At 36.0% G+C, this 18529-nt stretch overlaps 1 protein-coding gene across 3 annotated transcripts in view; it reads left to right on the top strand.

The window, feature by feature from the left end:
• brinp2 (bone morphogenetic protein/retinoic acid inducible neural-specific 2) overlaps positions 1–18529 on the top strand; it is a 281900-nt gene that overhangs the window by 204032 nt on the left and 59339 nt on the right. For all 3 annotated transcript variants that reach the window (XM_078934944.1, XM_078934942.1, XM_078934943.1), the window contains one exon: positions 7084–7189. In XM_078934944.1, coding sequence (XP_078791070.1) covers positions 7084–7189 — 106 coding nt within the window. The remainder of the gene's footprint in view (positions 1–7083; positions 7190–18529) is intronic.

An 18529-nucleotide genomic window follows, 5' to 3' on the forward strand; every position in this document is an offset into this window, starting at 1 on the left:
CCCAAAAGGCAGGAAAAAAAAGTAAAAATGATTTAGACTTGGTTGGGTAGTTAAATGGTTAATGCCTGTCCTGCTGCAGAATAAATGTGATGCCAATCATACGCCTCTGTGACGGTAAAGCATAATAAAAAAGTATCTTCCTACATTTCTCAGCTTTGAGAACTCCTACAATCTTCAACTCCACATGCAGAAATTGAGCCTTAAATAGTCCAGGACCCTCCTCCATGCTTCTCTGTTGCCTGCAGACACTCATTATTGTTCTGCTCTCCACCCCTTCCAGAAACAAACTGCCTTCTCCTACAGCCAAATATTTCACATTTTGAGTCATCTCTCCAAAGCAGCTGCTGCCATTTTTCTGCACTCCAGTTCCTATGTTTTCCTGCATACTTGAGTTGCTTGGCCTTGTTTCCACATCAGAGGTTTGGCTTTTTGGCATAGACCGCTTCTGGCCAAACCTCTCCAGACAGTCAATGGGTGTATCTGTGTCCCAATGGTTTCTGCCAGTTCTGAGCTAATGGCAATGCTGGACATATTCCAATTTTAAAGGCTAACAAGCTAAGTGTGTTCATACCAAACGCATTTCGCGAGCCAAATTCTCGCCCTCTGCCTCTGTTTAGACACACGACAAACAACGAGTTTTACAATCTACTGGCGGAACTGCATTTGAATGACAACCATTTACAGTGCCGCAATGTCCGACATCGTCTGTGCCACCGCTAGACCACCGCGCCTGACGCTCAAAAAGCGCCAGAGGACCTCTCAACATGTCTGTGCATTGACTTGACATTGAAAATGGACGCCCCTGCCTCGCAAATCGGGTTCTGTGTGAACATAGATTCACCATGACACCAGTTTAAACGTCCTTCACAGCTGTCTGCTTCATATCATGACTGAGTTTCTTTCAAACTAAACGTGACATTGGTCATCACTAGCACCTGTTTGGTAGAAGTGGTCAGAAACCTCACTGTTATCCTAGAAAATCCCGGACTTTGCTCAAGTGTACCGTTAATGCTCCATTTGCACCAGACACGGAAATGCGCATTCAAGCGACCACTTCTAGTCTATGTAAGCGCTCGTAAATTCGCGTTTCGGATATCCGCGTTCAAAACTTACACGTTCACACATCGCTACGCCGGTTTTCAAGGCTGATTTTGGGCTCTAGGTGCAAAACGGATAGCCATTAAAGGTATGCCAAGGGTTTAACAAGTTGTACTTTGACCAATCAGGGAGTCAGATTTGGTAGTGACTTATTGGTAGCGTCCTTTTCAAAACATGAAAGCATCAACTGTTCCATGATCCATGATCACTTCATCAAGTGATCATGGAGGAGAAATTAATAATTGAGGTTTGTACTCAGCTGGAAATGCATAAAACCAAGTCTTTTACAAATTGGAATAGAGCTGTGAAAGAAATTAACTGGAAGATTCGTGAGATTTGTACAGCTTCCACATTTAGCACCAAGCCTCTTCCAACTTTGAGACATGAATAATATCAGGTAGTGACAGTTTAGTGTGTACACTGCATACTAAAATCAGATTCAAGAATTGCTTGTCAAATGCCTGGTGTAATTGCATCATTAGAATAGATGATGCTTTGAAGAAAAAATCTCGCAAAAGGGAATTTTGATTTGATTTTGATTTTTGTTTTGTTTGTCATTTTGTAAATTGACACAAATTAGCAACAATCACTTATATTTTTGAAAGTATTATTTGTTCTCACCATTTTTTCACACCCGCTTAAAACCTTTGCACAATACTCTATTTGTTCGTTTCAAAGCAGAATCATGATTTGAAATAATCTAACTGCAGGCTACTGGTCTAACGGACTTCCATCTAATTTTTGTTGTGAACATTTAAAATATTTATTTAAAAAATGTTTTTTTTTATTTAAAAAATGTTTTTTTTTAAATAAATCAACATTACGATAATATTATGATAAAATATGATAATATTATAATTCCCTGACTTCTTTTTAAACTATGTGCCAGTTAATTTGGACAAATCTAAAGCCAATGTTGCCTAACAAGTCAGAGTAACCGAATGCAAAATCACTGAGTACGTCTATTGCGTAGCAGTACAAAAAATTCTAGACAGGTTTTTAACAAAACTGCAGGAGTAGATTTGACAAAATGTTTAAAACAAACCAGAAGTTCTATAAAATCACGTTCAAGTGTTTTTTTCATCATACTTCAAAACAATCAGTATTAGGACAAATGAATGAATTACCTTTCTACAACTATGCCCATGCCCTTTTATACCGATTTTCAAAAACCATGTGCTTTGGTACAGTCGTGTGCAGACAACAAAAATGCATTCAGAACAGCAAGCTTCAGAGTGTCCACTTCCTGCTAAATGAAGATGTCTAGTATACAAGCCACCTGCTGAGTTCTGCTGTAAAAACTCATCGCCTGAGAGGAAGTCACTGAGTGGGATGCTTGCACTTGACCTGTGTCATGTATGCCTCTGGGCTTGGTCTCGCCACAGCACCATGTATGAGCTGGAAGTCAAACGCATTATCTGCATCCACACCAACAAAGTAGAAGAGGCCCACATTCAGCCTAAGAGAGGAAAATGGAGAGAATGATGCAAACTATGGGTTGAAACACAGCTGTTCAGAGAGACTTCCAGTTATTGATCTTACAGTTTATGTAGATTTAGATATATTAAGCTATAGATGAAGATTATTTGAACTGTCGTTGGATAAGATGCATACAGTGCTACTTTTGTTTCCAATAGAATAAGTGTTTTGTGATTGTCTTTAATCTGAGCTAATCCTCTAAATCCAATATCATATGTTCAACAACAGCATGTGTCTGAAAAGGATTCAAATACTTCATTTCTTTTCTAAGTGAATAGATGCTGCCGACAGTTGGGCTGGAACATTTCACAAAGATGGCTCTTAGGAGCCTTTCGCTGCTTAAGGGAAGCCAATCAAGCCAAGAGATGCAAAAGTCTAATTATGTCACTGAGAGTGCTTATTTTTTGGTCATTAGTAGTTTGCCAGATTTTAAGATTAATGAAATTGGGCTTATAGTTTCAATAATATAATTTCAGAACACTGAAATGTTGAAATATCAACAAAGTGCTAAACTTATTTTATATATTTTGAACTCCTTCAGATCATGGAGAGTAAAGCTTGCTAACCTTGCACATACTGTACATTTAGAAGAAAAGAAATCTTAAAAAAAACTGTAACTTTCATGCAGTTTGTGTAAAGTTGTGTAAAGACCTAAATCAGAGAAGTTAAGACTTTTTAGCTGTCAGTTGTCAGCTAAAAAAGTTTAATTTATACATTCTAAGTATGCATACCTTTTCAACTTTCAGGATTATGACAAAAGCATTACTCTGGAAGCGTATTGTAATCAATAATAAAAAAAAAAACATTTTTTTGGTGCTATATATATTTTTTGTGCTCTTTGTACAATTTTTTCTAAGAAGTACAAAAGCAAAGAACCATAAACAAGTTGGATATTAACCACATCCGCTTACCAAAACTATTAGATGAGCTGCAATTAAGTGTTGAAAAGCCACAGCGAGTCCGTGTCATAGACATGATCCGTGTCTGTTTAAGCGCTTTTAACAATATCAACAGTCTGTTTTATTCTTCCTACTGACTTTATCCACAAACAATACAAAGCAAAAGGTTGGGGAAGTATTAGTCATGTGGACCGGTATGAACTGTGTGTTTTGTTTTTGTTTTTTTGATGCAGAAAAACGAGTTACAGCCAGAGTTTTACAATAAATAGGATTCACATGTTCTCAGCTTTGAAATTTCTCTTGATGTTGATTCGCATGAAGCTGCAGAGACCGTCCAAAGAATACACAAGAATATCTCAGACAAACAGAATGAATTTCAAAGTAATTTATATAAAAAATATGATATTTGAAAACAAAACATGTTGAAAAACAAAATATTAACTTGAAAATCACATACAAAATGTTTGAAAAACCAAAAATATCGAAAAAAATACTTGAAAATGTATATAAAAAAAGAAATGTCAAAAAATAAAATATTAACTTGAAAATCAATTAAAAAATATCTTGAAAATCATTAAAATTATATCTGAAAAAGCAAACCAAAAAAAAAAAAATTCTTGAATAATATTTTAAAAAATCTTTGAGAAACACACGAAGTTATCTCAAAAATCTAATCTATATTTTTCTAAAATAAAACTCAGACTGCAAGCCATAAAGTTGACCACAGTCACAACATGGGTGTCCTGGTCATCCACGGACTTTGCTCCTTTGTGGTCAGCCTTCTTAGGATAGAAACAACAAAAACAGTTCATACTGGTGAATATAACTGATACTTTCCTAATGTTTTGCTCTGTAATGTTTGTGGATAAGGTAGGATGAACAAAACTCTGGCGATATTGTGACGAATACATGAACAAAACGGAGGGGTTAGTGCACACCTTATAGCACGAAATCCATGAGAAAGCTTAGCAAGAAAAAACAAAAAAACAGAACAAAAAACAACAGTTTATTCATTTAATACAGGTCGATTCCATACATTAGCCCTTTTTTTTGTATTCAGTCTTTATACGCTATTTTAAAAAACTTTTTTCAAAAGCTACAAAGGTTTGTGTTTTAGTGATTCCTTCCTCTTGTGGCCATAGTTTTTGTAACAGAGCATACTGTCTGGACTCATAGGCCTGATGCAGATGATCTGTGTTCTTACACTATGATCATGTCTGACAAAATTTCAACATTTTCTTTTTTTTTAGCTTTTACAATATTGCTTTCATAGTTTTCTGACCAAAATGACAAACTCAAAACAATAAATGAAATAATATAAAGTGATATAATCATTGAAAATGATTATACTTCCCAATAAAACATACTGATTAACTGACCTGATAAATTGATATTTAATATACATTTTAAGTTTCTTTATTCATTCCTTCCAAAAAACAAGAAAAAAGCTGCAATACTTTGGCTAGATGTAACACAAAACATCCGACCAGCCCTGCTGTCAGCTTTTGGTCCGTTGACATAAATATGTTTTAAATCACAAGAAAACACACAGCTAAGATGTTTGGATGTGCACAAAAAAGCTGAGATAAGACGGGGAAAAAGGGCTTCATGTTGAAAGATTCGCTCAGTGAAGAGCTCTTGGGAGTTTAAAAGGAAGCAGAGGTTGGAGCAGCAGCTCTCAGGTGGCTTTTTATTCAACTTCCACACAGGAGTTACTTAAAGCCCCAGTGTGTGAGGTGGGGAATTGCTAAAAGCGCAGATGTTTTTCATGTTTTTTCCCTTACAGGAAAAATACAGCTCCATATTTTTTTGAGTCAAAAATTTGACCGAGATTATGACGCCATTGTTGTTGCAGCAGAACTCAAACAAGAGCGGACACAATAAAGCAATAATGATTATGTGATAACCTGAAAAAAATTACATTCAAATATTTTCTAAAAGAGTAAAAACATAAGACAACATTGAGCCTTCTCATTTTTAATAGCAGTTTTCTCTGATCTTCAGTTTGTGTTCATTAAAAATAAAATGTATACAATATTCAGGTGCGCACACCTTTGCAACAAAAATTAATTGAGATTAAATTTGTCAGAATAGAATAGAACAATTTGTTTGTCATTGTCACAGGTACAATGAAACTAAAAAGTACTTCATGGTCTTTGCAACACTCAAACCCCCAACAACCCATGGTAAAAGCCTGAGACTAAAACAATAGAAAACACAGTGCATTTTCCAGTAACCAAAAGTAAAATGAATTTGCTGATAAATAAAAGTGTATTTGTTGTTTAACCATTGTGCTATCCTAGGCATTTTAACATTGGGAGTTGGGTCATCTAGACCCACTAGACAGTGCGCTGAACCTTTTTTCTTCAATGATTTGTGATCTTCACTGGTGTCCATGGATTACATGAAATCTTTCCACCTTTATCCACCTTTGTCATGGTAGTGAGAACACGTCAATCGAAGGGTGGGGTCATCTAAGATAGCACAAAAAAAAGTTCCAAATTTGTTAAAACCGGTAGATAATTGTTATTCCTAAAAACTTGAATCATTTTTTTCTTTTGTGTTCCTCAGCTTTGTTTACCATTTCAGTTACAGCTTTTGTTTTTCAGATATTTTAGATAATTGTTTTTTCAAAATCAATTTCAATTTATTTTAGCTAAAGATGCAGCATCAATACAGAGCAGATGATGTTAGAAGTCATGAGATTTATAAACAGTAATTCTAGAAGTAGCAGTTTTAGAAAAAGATAAATTGAATTTATTAGCAAGGGATAAAATATCTTAATTAACATCAGCTTTTTGGATTCTCTATTATGTTAAATGTTGCTGTGATTAAATTTTGTATGTCTATGGTGAGTGTTTATGTATTTTGTAGTTAATTGTATATTTATGTTCGCCTTTTTACATCATGGTCAGGGAACTGCAGATGAAAACGAGCCTTTGGCTAATTCTGGCTTTTTTAACCATGTGAAATCCTGAATGTAATGAATGATGAATGAATGAAATTGTACTGTCCCATTTAAAATAAATTAGCATTACTAATAAATGTCTCAATAATAAACTGTGTTCATAAAGTACAGATATTTTTATTTTATTTTTTTGTACATCATTCAAAAATAAAGATAAAACAGGATTTATTTTATGATTTTTAGAATACATAGAAAAATAGAAATTTACGAGAAAAGAATGAAAAAATGTGAGTATGTTACTTATTTGCACATTCAGTAAAAAATATCCAACTAATTAATTTTTTATGGCCAATTTGTCATAACTGTAACTAAACAACCCTAAACTCTGGAAACAAAATTACAATAAATAACATTTTGTCTTTTATCATCACATGTACTGTTTTTCCTCCTATTTCCCCTTTTTTTTTAAACTACTTGCAAACACCTAACCATCAAAGCAGCTTGGATAAAATAAAATAAAAAAGATGCACGCCAGATGGCTCCGCCTCTTCTACCTGACCTGCTGTCAAAGCTGTCAGAAGTTCTATGTTCACTTGTCACAGATACAGAACTTTAAAGTCCCTTTCATTTATTCTTGAGATAACATGAGATAACTGGTTCTATAATTGTGAATCAAACTGTCCTTCTACTGTTTCCTAGGTTACTGAAACAAGGACGGGCCCTCTTGGATGCAGTAACTACGACAGCTTGGATTCAGTTAGCTCGGTTTTGGTGCACAGCCCGGAAAATAAGATCCACCTAAAGGGTAAGGCCTGAATCACACACGCACGCACGCACGTGTGACCTCTCTAACATACATTCATCTTTTATTCATGCATGTCCACACACAGCCTCAACCCCAGAGAAAATGAACACTGATGGGATAGGATTTCTCAAATGCACACACTTGAGCACACATGCAGGCTCTGCATACGAACACCTGCCTGCCGAGCCCCTCACCTCCTGTGTGTTGGAGCCTGCCAGGATGACCCTTTACTTTACGCTGCAGTAGTTTATACGTCTGGTTCTGCCTGGCTGACTGTCTCGTGGGGAATCTGTTATCTTACCCGACTGTAGACGGACCATGTCAGACCGGGCTGACCTTAGCCTAACCCCCTCAACCTCGACTCGAAGCAGTCCGTGAACAAGTGAAACTCAGATGGTGGCATTTTGTGTATTTTAGCCAAAAGGATACTTAGACTTTAAAAAAATAATAAACAAACTTCAAATCCAATTTGTTTTGTAAAATTCAGGAACTGCTGAGTGTGAAGGTTAAATGAATAGCAGTCCGTGAACAAGTGAAACTCAGATGGTGGCATTTTGTGTATTTTAGCCAAAAGGATACTTAGACTTTAAAAAAATAATAAACAAACTTCAAATCCAATTTGTTTTGTAAAATTCAGGAACTGCTGAGTGTGAAGGTTAAATGAAATAGCAGTTATACTTCAAATGGCAGACATAGCTGTCTGCTCTCTGTGTTTAAAAACACTGTCAGATCATGAAAAGCACGTCTGCCATATGTGGAGAAGATTATGTCCTACTGTCCTCACTGCACTGCTATCACTTACTGTACATGAAAATAGTTTCCAAAAAGCCAAAATCCCATAGACAGCTATGACTCAGTCAATCTATTTGTCAGAGTAACCATTCTTGCTTTACCAAATGTTCTTGATAATCCAGATTTTTTTTATCCTTTATTGCAAGTAATTCAAGTCATGATCTGACCGATCAGATGTCTGCTGCACATTTCAAAAACATTTGATTGACAGATTCTCTCAAGTGGTAGGTGTGGACTTCCAATATCCCACTCCTGATTGCCAAGAGTGGTTGGCATAGGAAAAAAAGAAACTGAGACTAATTTGGACGGATCACTTCTTACTGACGTCAGGCTCCAACATGCCGGCACCCATGTGTCAGAAAAATAAAGACTGAATTAAATTAATGTTGCTGAGCCGGAAGTCGGACTCACTCACAGTGTTCAATGACTACTACCAAGACCAATTTCAGAAAATTTAAGTATAGGAATAAATTATCTCATTTTAAAGTAGGGTTGTAACGATTTGATTCATGTCATAATTTGTGGTCTCTGAAAAGATTCATAGTCGATTTTGGTTCATTTTGAACATTCCAATTCACTGATGTAAAATTCAAGCAGGGTGACTCAGAGATAAATATCTGCTCCTTAACAGAGCAGGTGACATTTTCCAGATTCCTTGTATTCCTTGCAAGATCATCAAATGTCAGTTAAATATGCGTACAAGCAAACAAGTAAACAAGAATTTTGGCAAATCCATTAATATTTTAGATTTATCAAGTTTAGCCCGCTGCTGTTTTTCCACATCAAAATAATCCAAAGGGAACATTATTAGAACATTCTACCACACTGTAGAGTCACATGTGTTTGCTGAATTCAAAGTGTTTTCTCACATTGGTCTGGAATGATAAGATCATTTTTGCGTTGTCTGCTAGGAAGGTCCTTTTTGCCCGATAGTAAAATAAACCCACTGTGCCTCAAACTAAAATGGTATTTTCCAACATTGATATAGTCTTTTTTTATTTATTTTTATTTTTAAACAATTTTATAGTCGTATAGGTTAATTCAATTAACAACAAAGGATCAAAAACACCTCTTTCAAACTGTTTTCTTAATGTTATTAATGTTCAAACTGTAGTTCTTTTAGCTGAGGAGCTATCACTGATACCTAAACACCTTAAGAAGCTATTTCTTCATTTTTGTTAATAGTGATTCTAATATTGACCCAAAAATTGGTAGGATGAAGCTCTTTGCCCCTTGATCCCCCATTCTCCCACCCCTGATCTTTCTGTATGCTAATTTTCATTTTTTTTTTACTTTCAGCTCATTTGTCTTGCCTCACTCCAAAACTAATAAAAGAAAAGAAAAAAGCACCCATTTTAGTATCAGCCTAATACAGAATCTGATATCAACCCATTTGAAATTGATAAGTATATGTAGGTTTTTGAAGATGTGTCCACTCAATTATTCATCTGGATTCATTTCCATATTATATCTGCTTCCTCTGCTCCTATAATGTATCCATCTGGAATAGAGACTTTAAAACTTAAGGAGTTAGTATGTGACAGAGGTATTCTGGTGGAGCAGCCCCATGCAAATGCATTAAATATGCTCTAAGTGCAATTATGTTTACTAACATAGCACGTTCCCCGCTGCTTTCAAGCCTGCATACAATAATAGTTATTGAGGAAAAAAAGCCTGTTTAGGCTAATTGCTATTTGGAAAGAACATAGAAATGACATTCACCACTTTAGGAGACTAAATATAAGATGAAAATGAGCATTTTCTTCAGTTGAAAGTGAATATGCATTTATCATAATGACTATAATAAACGTGGTACGTGTGATTTCCATTTATTTATGCATCAAATTATTTAGTGAGATAAAGATACAGTACACGATGAAAGAATCTAGAAAGTCCAGGAAGCACATGGATGCTCATTGGATGCTCAGTTCCTATCCTAGAGATCCTGATTGAAAGGCCCCACAAACTCATTTTGGTAATGACCAAAGCAATCTGCCAGGAGCAGCTTAAATGAACGCACTCTCACAAACAGGCACGCTGACTCATAATCAGGGGAGAGTAATTAACCACCGAGAGAAACAGATGCTTTTTCTTGTTTGTGGCCTGAGATGTGACAAGAAAATAAACTAAGTCATTGTTCCATCGTGACACACCCAGGAGCAAGAGAAAAACTAAATGGCTGCTAATGCTTATCGTGGCACGGAGGGCTTAATGATGGAACATCCTGTTGAATTAAAGGTCCACTTGATAGAGTCTTTGCAGCCTTGAGCTGTCTGGGCAGAAATTAGGCGTCTGGTACTTTGATTGGGTATTATTTGTACCATCGCTACCCGATACTAGTGCATGTACTCACAGTTGAAAAAATGCTTGGTGCGAAATGTTGAAGCGGTGCAAATCTTGTGAATCTTCCTCCAGGCTTTTTCTGTCACAGTTCTAATCCGATATTTTAAAAACTTGGTGTCACAGAAATCCAGCGGGCACAACCTCAATTATTAATTCCTCCTTCATGATCAATTTAAAAAGGACGCCATCTATACATTGCTACCAAATCCGAGTCCCTGGTTGGTCAAAGTTCAACTTCGCAGAGGTCAGAGCTCTGTCTACCCCGCTGGTCACTGGCAGGAACTGTTTCCTAAGATCTAACCACACTCCGGCTCCCAGCATCCCTAGCATGCGCTTCCTGGATGTCACACACCTGACTCATTTACTCAATCAACCACAGCATACTTAAGCACTGTACTGAGTCAAGCTCAGTGTGAAGTATTGTTTGTTAGTTTTTTTTGTCATACGTAAAACTTTATTGTTGATTTCCTTCTAAATGTGCAGCAAGTTTTCGTTCTTCTTTAACTCTTCTTCATTTTTTGAGGTGTTTCCTGTATTTCATTAGTGTAACCTGTTAATATTTTTTCAATTACTTTAAAAACAAAAACAAGGAAATATAATTACCATTTTTTTTTTTTTCTGAGCATTTAACAAAAAAAACACTAGCATATTTGTATTAATTGATGGTAATTGTCTTTTGTCCTTTTTGAGCACAGATCTCTTTAGAATTCCCACTGTTGGGTTTTTAGACAATACATGGTGCTTATTTTAAAAGTTGTCTACATAAATGAAATATCTTCAGTTTTTTTGCCCTTCTTTTTTTTTTTTTTTTTACTAAAATCTCTTTTTTTCATCTTTAATCTGCTGGACAAGGCCATTTTAGTTCAAACTCCTAAAATTATGAGCAGGTTAGGGAGGCTTTTCAGTAAAAGGGCTGCTGCACTAAATGAAATCTGTCTTTTTTATGGTCTCTAAAGAGTATAGGAAGAAAGCAAATCTAATCTACCACAAGACAGAAAATCATATCCAAGAGTTTATTTGTGTTTTTTTTTTTTTTTAATGCATTTGTTGATTTTACTGATCTGCTTTTGGGTGACATCAAGCATCTCCTACAGCAAGATACTTTGATTTTGCTTAGAAATTATGCAAATTTGCATTAATCTTGATTAAAATATGACCGAAGAAGTAGAAACATGACCTTTTAGGTCATTTTGCATGTACAAGCACCAACAATTGTTTGTGCATGTGTTCGCTCTATCTTATTTTAATAAACTCCTGCATCATCTGAACTGTCAGAGCATTACAAAGATGGCCACTCTAGCTAATAATCAATTATTCAAGTACATTCAATCAGCAGCAAATGGCTGCTATATGGCCTCATCATTCTCATTCTCATAAAGCATAATGTGACAATCATCCTTTTTTATTGACAGAGACTGGGGTTTCTCTGTCTCCTAAAGCTCCATGCTTGTCTTTTGCTTCGATCTGAATTGAGTCAGCATTCTTTGGTGTTGTTTGAGCCGCAGCTTGTTTGTGGCTCATTTGTTATCCTGCTGCTGTTGGAATCCTCTCAGTTCTGCAGAGCTTGAGGTTTTATTCAGGTTATTTTGTGCTTCCATTATGTTGCTTTGAACGGCTGATGAAGCTGTCTGGACTGCATGAGTCAGGAACCGCCAGTTCTATCACAACTTTTGTGTTTTTGTGTCAAAAATCTGTGAAGAGAGCCCTGATGTGGTTGGAATTTTCATTTAAAACTTATCTATGCATTCTTGAACCTGCATTTAGAAAACAATGTTCACACTGGACTGTCACTACTCACGCATGTTTGTCACCTTTAGTTGGAAGAGGCTTGGTGCAAAATGTTGCAAATCTTGCAAATCTTCCTTCAGGCTTTTAAATGGAAGACTTGGTGTCATAGTTCCAGCCGGCCACAAACCACAATTATTAATTTATCCTCTATGATCAAGTTGAACCTTTTGGCACTTCAGTGAATTGTAAGGGACGCCATTCATACCTCACTAACAAATACAAAACCCTGATTGGTCAAAGTTCAACTGGTTTAGCTTTTAACATGCGTTCAATGGTCGTGTGTTTTGTACGCCGAGTCCGAAACTGTTGTGGAAAATTGCGTCGTGACACATGAATGTGAGAGTTATGAACATTGAAGCCCAAAACAAACATATTACATCTCCACAAACTTTTCACTGAGGTTGCGTAAACAGGCGTTGCTAAGGGTAAAGTGAATGTAGCTTAAGGGTTTACAAATACAGTATGGATAACTCTAAACCCTAACATAACATGGATAAATGCAGAAACTGGCACAGCTTTAATTGATTCCAAATAAATACAGACCTAATCAAATTTTCTATATTTGAGTTAAAATTTATTTCTCAAATAACTTTTTTGTGCAATCTAATTTTCTTCAAGTCCATGTATGACCAACTGCATGTATTCAAAAAATCCTTACAGTGCCAATCTAATCATCTTTTTGATCTTTTTTAAAATTGTTCCCAGTGGGGTTTTTATTATGATTATGCAGTTTATTGTCTTTTTTTCTAGGACATATTCAAAGTTTATTAGAATATCAGTTGTGAATGAGACCATTGACGATGAGCAAGCAGCCCACAATGATTTGAAAAACAAAAAAAATTATCAGATATGGAAGTCTTTTTTATAAATATATAATCTCTTTCATGAGAAAAATGCAACAAGAACATGTTAAAAACACCACAAATACAAAAATAAAAATAACAATAAAAGCAATTTTAAGAGTGTCAAATAGAGCTTTTCTTATTTCAAACATCATGGAAAAGCTAGAATTTTAAAGACTTCTGTACAACTCTGCTTTATTCTTTTCATCCTTCACCTGGAGCTATTTGGTCGTAAAAAACAACTTTACTTATTAATATCCTTCAAAAAAAAGCTTTTTATTTCCAATATAAAATGTGCATTAATCCTGTTGTTTATACCTAAAACACAATAACACAAAGGAGGTTAGTGTCAGAATCAGTGAACAGCGCTGCTTTAAAAGACGTGCAGATCTGTAAATAATGCGTCTTTCACATCTGAAGGTCTGTTTTTTTTTTTGCATTTTTCTGCTTGAAGTGAAACCAAAGCCAGAGTTTCATTTTAAAGCTGCATCAACGGAGGGAAGCAAATCTTAGTTTGACTGCCGACCCAGAAGCGATGCTCAATATAAAGCATTTTCTCTTCATTTCCTTTTTGTTTTTCAAAACTCCTATGGCCCTCTGACATTTGAATGTATTCATGAAAACCGCATCATAAAAAAAGGCTGTTTGTGGAAAAAAGAGGTTGGTGTGTAGTCAAGAGGAACAAAGAGGCCCTCATCTCCGTGCAATTATCCTCCCCGGCCACGTGAGTCTCGCCTGTTCAGAAAAGACTAACTATTTAAGCAAAAAGTGCACATGACCTTGAAAAAATAAACTTTTTAGGTATTTAAGTTTGTCCTTGAGACCGTACCTTTTCCTAAACTTTGGGCCGCTGCATTACAAAGGATATTCAGGCATTCTTCAAAGCTGAGGCGCATTTACTTCACTCTTCTGCAAGGACAGTCAGTGTGCAATCTACAATGATCAGCATTGTCAGTGTGGAATCAGGCATCATGAAGTGCTCTTATTCAAAATGTTTGTTCTTTTTAACATTTTGATGGAAACTTTCAAGAGAACCAAAGTATCAAGTTGGAACTTTATTTTCATCTTATTTGACGTTATCTCTATTTTAGCTGCTATAGTTCCTTTTCATTTTCTCTTTTTAGATAAATGATTAACATGCTTAACCATAGATAGATAGATAGATGGATAGATGGATAGATGGATAGATGGATAGATGGATAGATGGATAGATAGATGGATAGATGGATAGATGGATAGATGGATAGATAGATGGATAGATGGATAGATGGATAGATGGATAGATGGACTTTAATGATCCCAAAGGAAATTTTAAGTGGCTAGCTGCCCACACTTAAAAACACAATCATTCCCAAGACAAATAAAAATACAATACATAGATAATAACCCTACCCCAAAAGTGAATCTAGTTTATTCATCTCACTGAATACATTTATGTTCCAATTTAAACTCTTGAGATTGTAATTATTTGGTTGTTTTTTTTCAACATTCCCCTCAATCTCCTGTTCAATGACTTTGGCAAATGTTCCCCTAACGCAAAATTTAAACATATTTTCTTGAACTTTATTTTTCATTTAGGGTAGACTTCCAATTTTCCAGGACCTTTGAATTTATCTTAAAATGTAAAGTGTTTAAGTCTGCCAATAGCTATGGGAGCAATGAATCATTGGTCTACTCAGGGCTAATTACCTGAACCAGGTATGCCATGCAAGTTAAGTGGGAAAACAGGAAAACAGCAGGAATTCAGCTGTCGATCCCCACCCCTGATTTCCATTATACTCCCACTCCATCTATATTTTTATCTATTGTAAAAGCATCCCCAGTGGTCTTTTAATAATGATTATGCAGTTTTTAGTGAAATGCCTATGTGGGTTTTTAAGCCAAATTTTCTGCAGCGAGGCTGAAACACACAGGAAATTTGCCCCTGGGTTATGGGCAGGACTGTTGGCATGAAAGTAACTCTGCATTAATATCCTATCATGCTTTTGTTTATCCTCTCTCCCTTTAGCCTAAATCTCCTAACAATTTGAAGCTAGCATTAGCGTAGAAAAAAAAATGGTGAGAAATATCAGAGCTTTGTAGCCGTACAGTTTTGAGCCAGATTCCGGCTCCGCCGAGTAAAAATAAAGATGATAATGGATCTTTTTTTTTTTTTCTTCAAGTGGACGATTTAGAATTGGAGAGGAGCGAAGAGTCTTTGGCCCGTCCATGGCAGTTGCTACGTTACAAACCCGAGCTCTTGCAAACTGCAGGTTTTAGTTGGGATGGGCTTCATGAAGCACCCAATCCAAGCATCCAATTGATTAACTCCAGTGCAATGCTTCTTGAAGCTTCATTTGCTGTGTTAGGACATCTACTGCATACAAAAATAGTAGTTGGCATGAATGTTAAATGTGTGGCATTTGCAGAAAGCGTGTACTGTAGTTTTCATGCTATAGGGCGCAGCAGATTATAAGGCGCACCGTCAAGCAAGACGAAAGAGTCAGAGATCAGTCCGCCAGACTGGTCTCTGACTTTTATTTGTGTTTAAAAATAAATTAACATCAAATCAAATGCAGTATTTGAAAACCAGTATATGTAGATTCTATTGGTTCTTTATTACACTGCAAAAATAACCCTAAACGTTTACCCTATTGGCAGATTTTCTTTAAATAAGCAAAAAAAAAAAAAAAATACAAATAAAAAACTCTACCAATGTGGTAAGAAAAATGTTCTTAGCAAGAGATCTTTTTTATTTCCAGTCCCCAAGACATATTTTCCAAAACTAAGGTTATTTTCTATTAAAATCTGTCTTGATATGTTTCTTGCAAGACAGAAAACAAAACAGCTTTTTCTCCTTTTCACTTTCCTAAGTTTTTGCATTACAATTGTGCATGTTTCATTTCTATTGCATGCCGTTAATCATTTTTTTTCTTTTTTGCCTTCTAATATCAAAACCATATTGCATTTGTAAAAATGTACATTTGCATCGAATGTAGTGAAGCGTTAACTTGCATTGGATTTCTGATGCCCCCTCTGCCATTGTCATTAATGGGTGTGTTTGTAAAAAATGTAAGTGCTGGAGGCAACTCTCCTCCTTTGAACTCAAGCTGTGACAAGCTGGAAGTAAATATGTCCCTGACAAAAAAATGCAACTAGGATTGCAAATAATACTGAAGTAAAACGAAAATATTTTTTTCTTTTAAACGTTATTGAGTCGTTCATAGTCACATCTCTGGTATAGAACAGCTTTTCTCTATTAGACTCAAAAATACAAAGTTCTGTGTAGGTTTTCATCATTTGAAGAAAATCCTGGAGAAGAAAATCAATCTTTGTAGTGTACAGAGTTCATGCCACAAGGGGCAGTTCCCTTCTACATGTTATTTAATATGTCATGTCCTTGTGTTTTATTCACTTTCCATATTGAGGGTGGAGAACATCAGCACTGACCATGGGTAAACTTTTACTCTAATTCAACCCAATTAACTTGATGGTTTCCATTTCTGACATTTCAGAACTTTGTCCCGTGGGCCAAGTGGATAGAAATTAGGTCATGCAAGCTGTTTCTGGCTCTTGTGCCACTATGTCAAGTCCATACCAAGTCTCTTAAGGAATAATTATGGCAGAAACATGAACCTATTTTGTGTCAATTCTCCACATGAATTATATTTTTGGGGATCTCATATTCCAAAAAGCAATAAAGATTAGGTTTTCAGATGTGAGCAAAAGCCTCCTTGGGAAGAATATTTTTAAACATTTTTTCCTTCTTTTTGTATTCCATGAATAGTTAAAACTATCAAGATGGGAAGTTCTATACGTGTAGAAACTGTATCTGATTATTTAGTATTTGTGACAAACTTTTTCTGCTTTTTTTGATTTCCTTCGTTAAGTGTAGGACATTTTGTCTGCCACCAATATCTGATGCTAGGTGCTTAACTGCTTTAAGTAAAGTTGAAGTATTTTTCCTTTCTTTCAATGAAAACATTTTCTAAAGACCCACTCCAATAATCTTTCGATCTACACTGCTCAAAAAAAGGGAACGCTAAACAACTAAGTGTTATTCAGACTCAATCACACTTCTGTGCAATCAAACTGTCCAATTATGAAGCAATACTGACTGACGAACAATTTCACATGTTATTGTGCAATGGGATACACCACAGGTGAAAATAATAGGTGATTAACAAGACAACTCCAATGAAGGAGTGGTTCATCAAGTGGTGACCACAGACAGATTCTCAGTCCTTGTGTTTTTCTGGCTGATATTTTGGTAACTTTTTAATGTTGACAGTTTTGTCACTCCAGATTTTGCGTCTACAACCCACACAAGTGGCCCAGTAAGCTGTTTTTTTGCCCATTTTTGTTTCATTCAGGTAAACTGTGGTGTGTCTCTGACAGAAAAGGTTTATACCACCTACTATGTCAACTTACTTAGTCACTGTACCTGGCTACTACTGGCAAATGAATCATTTGAGTGCAGCTCACGTTGGGAAACAGTCAACTCTTTTGTTGCCTTTGTGCTTTTTTTTTACTATTATTATTCTGTGCAATACGTCATTAATCTGCAAATGGCATTTTAACTTCAGTCTGATTCTTCATCTGTCAACTGAACCCCTGACTTTTGATTGCAACTCTTTGTTTATAACTGCCTTTCCTGCTGGATTTTTATGGCTTGGTTTGGTACAGCTGGTGTGCTGAGTAGGCCCAAGGTTTGAGCTATGTCAAACTTGCCTAAACCCCCTTTTTTTAAAAAGCATTCCTTGTTCTACCACATTATTTTGGAGTAAAGTATGTTAAAATACTGTTTTATACAGTATTACACTCAACAGAATGTTTTTTGATAAAAAGACAACAGGTGTTTTTCATGTCACTTGTTAGTAGTCTGATGCTACAGAGCATGTGTTGCGCGTTTAAAAAACGCAGGTTCTTTAATGTGCTTTTTAGTACATGTTGTTCACACTGGACTGTTCCTACCCGATACCAGCCCATGTATCTACAATTGGAAGAAACTTGTTGTAAAATATCAAAGCAGTGCAGATTTCGTGAATCTTGCTCCAGGTTTTTTCTGTAACAGCTCTATTCTGATCTATGAAAAACTTGATGTCATATAATTCCAGTCAGGCACAAATCGCAATTATTTCTCCTTCATGATCGATTTTCAAAAGAATGTTACTTCTATTAATTGAAAGGGATGCCATCCATGTATCACTATCAAATACGAGTCCCTGAATGGCTCAAGTTCAACTGGTTTAACTTTCAGTGCGTGTATGTAGAGCCCAAAAACTGACTTAAAAACTTGCAGTGAGAGTTTTTAATGAAATGCCCATATACACGCGTCTATATAGAATTTTAAGTGGAAGTGATCAGTTGATCACTTCTTGCCCAGGCCGTGTGAACGCAGCATAAGTCTATGCCTGATCAGTGTAAGCACATACAGGATACCGATCCCTACTTTCAGTCAGAATTGGCATTGTTGGCAGCTGACAGCTTGAGAGTGGCCTCCCAGAAAGAACTCTGAAAGATCTTCCCCACTGCACCGACAACATCTCTTTACCACTAACTGATGGAATTCCTTTTAGTAGTGGGAGCAAGGCAG

Source organism: Oryzias latipes, chromosome 17, assembly GCF_053564925.1.
Source record: "Oryzias latipes strain Hd-rR chromosome 17, Olatipes_Hd-rR_3.1".
NCBI classification, from domain to species: domain Eukaryota; kingdom Metazoa; phylum Chordata; class Actinopteri; order Beloniformes; family Adrianichthyidae; genus Oryzias; species Oryzias latipes.